Source organism: Elephantulus edwardii, unplaced genomic scaffold, assembly GCF_000299155.1.
Source record: "Elephantulus edwardii isolate Elephantulus edwardi_28Jun2011 unplaced genomic scaffold, EleEdw1.0 scaffold00129, whole genome shotgun sequence".
Taxonomy (NCBI): domain Eukaryota; kingdom Metazoa; phylum Chordata; class Mammalia; order Macroscelidea; family Macroscelididae; genus Elephantulus; species Elephantulus edwardii.
This window is the reverse complement of record NW_006399879.1, coordinates 5,146,717-5,152,530: the sequence shown is the minus strand read 5'-3', so window position 1 is coordinate 5,152,530 and position 5,814 is coordinate 5,146,717. Positions and strand designations below refer to the sequence as shown.

Sequence of the window (5,814 nt, the reverse complement as noted above, 5' to 3'; positions counted from 1 at the left end):
GAAGGCTGCATAGTGGAGTGGACCTGGGGGAAGGATTGTAAAACAATGAAAGAATTTTTCTTTTACTTTTCCAAGAAGATAGTGTACTGGGGTGGGGAGGGCTGGAGGGGAGAAAAGTGCAACAATGAATGAATGGAAATCCAAAGTCTCTGTAAATTTTCATTGAAATTAATAATAAATTTAAAAAAAAGGAAAAAATTCTTTTTTAAATTCACATTGTGTTTATGATCATTCCCATATAAGATGAATCACCATTTGATCTATTCCCACTGTTACCCTGTCTTCTCACATCCTCCTGAATCTTTCCTAATTCCTTCATCCCCTCCCTCCACTCAACAAACTCTCTGACCCTGTCGCTGCCCCCTTTCCCCCCACCCCATCCCTCCCCTTCCCTCCTTGGATAGTCGTACACATCTTACTAATTATCCTTCTATTTTTACAGTAATGGTCGTTTGCAGTGTTTGTCCTTATGAGCCTGAGTTCACTCAGCACAATGCCCACCAGCCTCTCCAGTGTTATATAGTATTTTTCAAAATTGTTATTTGGAGTGTTGCACAGTATTCCATCATGTGAAAGCACCAAGATTTCTCAATTCATTTATTTGTTCATCTGGTTTAAAATATTCATTATAAAGGATTCTGAGCCTTGTTGAGCTTTTTAAAGTATGATTAATTTTTTCTCTTTTTAATGAAAAAAATTGTCCCCATTTGCATTTGATCTACATTTTACAGAAATTTTATAAATATTAAAGCTTTTAACACTTTTAAAAAAATGAGTAACATTGCAATAGAAAATATGATTCTTGACTGAACCTCTCATTTTTGTAATGCAGTATTATTCAGGTAAAAACTGTCTGAAAACCTTTAATATTTGGCAGACTTCTGTAAAATGTTGATCTTGACTTTTTGAATGAAGTATTCAAATGCAAATCACAGGTGATCATTTTTGTAAACATGTAATGATTCCACAGTTTTGCCCCTAAATACTTTGATGATTCTTTCCATAAATACTTACTGCAATGCAATATACAACGTTTATGAATTTTATTACATTGCTTTATATGCTGCTGTGGTGTCCTGCTGGGTAAGGAATTGCACTGCCAACGCAGAGCCAGGTGGTTTCAACCTACCAGCTGCTCCTGGGGAGAAAGATGAACAGTCTCTTTCCATGGAATTTACAGCCTCTGAAAACTCACTGGAGGGTCAGCTGTGAGCAATGAGTTTGAGTAATAATGAATAAATAACATGATTGTAGGGGCTGTTTTTAATGCTTGGTTAATTTTATGGCTTAGATTTAAATATTTCTTTACTGACCCACCTTCCTTTTTTGTTTGTTTTTAAAAGGTACAGACATGCTGAAGAAGTCCAGTGTAAAGTGCTCAGTGGTACGTGGAGATGGGAAGACTCAGTCGCTGGAAGGAAAGGTGGCGTATTGTAGCTAATAATTAGAATATTCAGGAGACTGGGTGGTGCAGTGGTTAAGTGGTTGGTTGCTAATCAGAAGGTCTGAACCTGCACAGCGTGGCTCCGTGGCCTCGTGGGTAGGGATTGCGCTGCCTGCCCAACGTGGTACCTCTGTGGTGGTTTGAGTCTGCCAGCAGCGTGGCAGGAGAAGGATGGACACTCTCCTCTGTGAGATTTACAGCCTCTGAAATCCGGCCCATGAGTCGGCTGTGAGGACGTTCTCTCTCGACGACAGTGAGTTTGAGAAATTCCATGAGAGAAGGACGTGGTAGTCAGCTTCGATTACAACAGATGGGACAATTCTCTTCGGCCCTGTAAAGGCACTGTGGGTTGTTACTGACTCAGTGTACCTAGCGGTAACATGGCCCTCATTTATTCTACAACTGCTTATTTAAGAAAGCCCTTCAGAAGCGTCTCACTGCCATCAAGTTGATTCTGACTCATGGGAACCCAGCAGGACAGAGTAATGCCTCATGGGGCTGGGAGGCTGTAAATCTTTACAGGAACAGAATGCCTATCTTTGTCGCTCAGAGCTGCTAGTGGATTTGATCTGGCAGCCTTTTGGTTAGCAGCCAATACTTAGCTCATTAAGCCGCCAGGAATCCTTTTGCTAGTAATTAGGTGGGTACTATATACTGGGCACTTAAGATGTGAATGGAAGTCCTCAAAGACTCCTCTCATGGAGCTTAGAGTTCAGTTTGGGTGAGGGGAAGGAAAAGACAGAGGAGTGCAGTAGACCCCGGCTGCACAATGGGATGTCGTAGAAGTAAGGCCAGTGATTCTGGGAGTAACTGGAGGGTCGTCTCGCTGAGTTGCAGTGTTACTGCCTTTTACTTTTCCTGTGTGTTTGGGAGGGTAATCTGGGACGTCCTTCTGAAGTATGAAAGCTGAATCTAAAGAATGAGTAGGAGCTGGTCTGCCTTAGAGCCCTGGGCTTTAGAGAGCTGGGGAAGACATTGAAAGCTGGGAATTTTCTGACCGTGGAAACAGCGTACAATTGGGGATGGAGCATACACCTCCTGATGGCTGAATAGTGTGGGTGTGTCTAGAAAAGGAGTGCAAGCGGAGGTCTTCTCTCCAAAGACCTTGTGTATGAGATGACATGATGGTCAAGACCATGGACTCTGGAACCAAACTACCCATGTTCACATCCTCACCTAATGTGATCAACTCAAACCCTCTCGATTAAAATGGGATAATAGTATATCTTATTTCACAGGTCTTTCCTTAGGTTGATAGTATTTGCACCTGGAGTGAGGAGAAAGCCTTATTAGACCAACAAGGGACTCTAACTCATTGCCGTCAAGTCAGAACCAGCTCACTGCTGACCCCTGTTGGACTGAAAATTCATCTTTGTCCCAAGCAGCTGCTGGCAGATTCAGACACCAAGAAGCTTGGCTTTAAATTGTATATGCTGTTGTGCACTGTTGAGTCAGAACCAACCCATAGCTGACTCTTCAGTGGGTTTTCAGAGGCAGTAGATCATACGGGAGGAAATTGTCCATCCCCCTCCCACAGAGTATCTGATGGATTTGAATCACATGCCTCTGGGATTGCAGCACGGCTTCTTACCACGAGGCTACCAGAGCCTTAATTTTTTTTTTAAATTTCTTGTAATTATTTTTTTTTTAATTTTATGCCGTTTTTGCCTACAAAGTTCGTATATATTACCCCTCACAGAGCTCCAATAATTTTTAGTGAATGAAAATTTTAAATTTCAGTGAACTTCAACTGTACTTCTTAAATCTGTGAGGCAGAGAGCAACATAATTTATTTTTTACTCCCCTTTTTTCAAAGGCATTTTGAAAAGCCATGGCTCGTGGCTGAAAGAAGAGGGTACCAGAGGAATGTATGTCTGTGTTTCTGTGACTGTGCATTTGACAATGTGGATTGCAACAAATTGTGTCCAATGTAGAAGAATGGGAATCCCAGAACACAAAACCTACACTTGGACCAGGAAATAGTTGTCAAAACAGAGCAAGGAAACACTGCGTGGTTCAAAATCAGAAAAGGAGTATGTCAGGGATGTGTTCTTTTCCCATACCATTGAATCTATACATGGAACAGATCATTTGGGAGGCTGGGCTCTATGGTGGGAACTGTGGCAACAGGGTTGGAAGAAGACTCATCAACAACCTGTGTTATGCAGGTGATACACCCTTGTTTGCTGAAAGTGAGGAGGGCCTGAAGTGTTTGCTGCAGAAGGTCAAGGACTGGAGTCTTCAATATGGATTGAAGTTCAGTATCAAGAAGACAAGGATTCTTACCACTGAGCCAATTGGTAGCACTATGATAAATGGAGAAGAGATTGAGGTTATTAACAATTACAGCTTGCTTGACTCCACAGTCAACACTCTTGGCACCAGTAGTCAGGAAATTAAAAGTTGAATTGTACTGGGAAACTCTGCTGTCAGAGACCTCTCCAGAGTGCTAGCGAACAACGATGTTAAGTCTACAGACTAAGGTGCACCTGATCCACGTCATAGTCTTTGCAATTACTAGCTATGTATTATAGAAATGGACAGTGACTAAGAAGAAGAATTGATTCCTTTGAGTTGTGGTACTGGAGAAGAGTATTGAACATTCCATAGATTGACAAGAGAACAAACAGATCTGTCTTGGAGATGGGTTAAACCAAGCTGCTCCTTTCAGGGAAGGATTTTGAAGTTCTATCAACAACAACAACAACAACCACAACTCTATCACGGTTTCAAAGGTATTTATTAAAATATCCGTAACTGTGTGCTGGTAATTTGATAGCCATAATCACCCATTGTAAAAATGCAGGAACATCCCAGAGGTGCACAGTTCAAATCCACCAGATGCTCTGCTCAAGAAGGAGGGACAGTCTCCTGTACCAGTCAGATCTGATTTGACGGTACACACACACAAAAGAATAATAAAAAAATTTAAAAACACAAGGGCAAGCCGTTCTTCACAGACCGAGTTTTCATCTTCTCATGAGCTCCCTTTTCTTTTGTCCTCCACCCTGCAATTTTATGTTTGGAAACTTTCGCTTGAAAACCACATTATACCTCGTTATAAGAAAAACATGAGCATAAGGTTTCTGTGACCATATAACCCTAATTGTTAAAAATTTCTTTCAAAGTTATTGAAAATTTTACTAGTTTGGAATTCTTTATAAATAAATATTTTGAAAAATAATTAAACATTTAAAAAGAAATTTTATGCATAGAGATACTAATTTTTTCTCAGTTGGTTTGTGGATCTGTGAACAAATATTGCTCATTGATAGAATGGGACAGAAGACTTAGTCATGATTTGGAAAAAAACGTTTGATAGATCCAGGTTTCAAGAAGTCTTGTAAAAGCAGAAGGGAATGGATGGAATTTAGTTATTGCAGAGTTCTTTATTTTTTTTAAGCTTTTCCTTTTTATTTGGGAAAGTCCCCCAAAATGATCATATAAACAAAAAATGTATTTAAATTGCTTATCATCTGACAATTCTTAGACTTCATTTTACTTTTGTTTAAAGAATGAGAAACCATCACTTGACTCTCAGAAAGATTTTTACTCATTATCAAAGTCACATATTTGTTTTCTCAGTGTTCAAAATTACAGCCAGAAGGCCTTATCAAGCCTCAACACATGACTAATTGTTACTTTTTCAGTAGAGCACCTAGATTAATTTAGAGTAGGAAGCAGGATTAGCCATCAAGTTCTTATATACCTGGCCTCTGAAAACCCTATAAACAGCAGACTAACATGGGTAGTATAGTATTGGTGGTCGAGCCCAGATCAGTGCAAATGAGGAAAAAATAATAGCAAATAGCCTTTAATAAATAAAACATGGGATGTATGTAACTTGAATGTTGGAAAGCCAGAAATTGAGGAGAATGAAGTGCAACACATGAATATCAACATTCTAGGTATTAGTGAGTTGAGATGGGCCAGCTTTGGCCACTTTGATTCACATAATCCCAGGGTACTCTTCTGGGAATGAAAAATAGAAGAATGGTGTTGCATTCATAGTAAAAAAATCAATTTCACTTTCTACGAAGATGGAGCCAAAAGCAAAGAAGGAAGCCCCTGCCCCTCCCAAAACTGAAGCCAAAGCAAAAGAATTAAAGGCCAAGAAGGCAGCTCTGAAGGGCATCCACAGTTAAAAAAAAAGAAGATCCACATGTCACCCACCTTCTGGTGGCCTAAGACGCTGAGACTCTGAAGGCAGCCCAAATACCCCTGAAGAGCACCCCTAGGAGAAACAAGCTTGACCACTATGCCATCATCAGATTTTCCCTGACCACTGAGTCAGCCATGAAGAAGATAGAAGTTAACAACACACTTGCGTTCACTGTAGATGTCAAGGCCAACAAGCACCAAATTAAACA

At 40.3% G+C, this 5,814-nt stretch overlaps 1 protein-coding gene across 1 annotated transcript in view; it reads left to right on the top strand.

Moving 5' to 3' along the window:
- Window positions 1-5,814, top strand: part of POLN (polymerase (DNA directed) nu) — a 296,309-nt gene that overhangs the window by 37,345 nt on the left and 253,150 nt on the right. Inside the window, exon 2 of the mRNA XM_006893654.1 lies at window positions 1,344-1,423. Coding sequence (XP_006893716.1) covers window positions 1,344-1,423 — 80 coding nt within the window. The remainder of the gene's footprint in view (window positions 1-1,343; window positions 1,424-5,814) is intronic.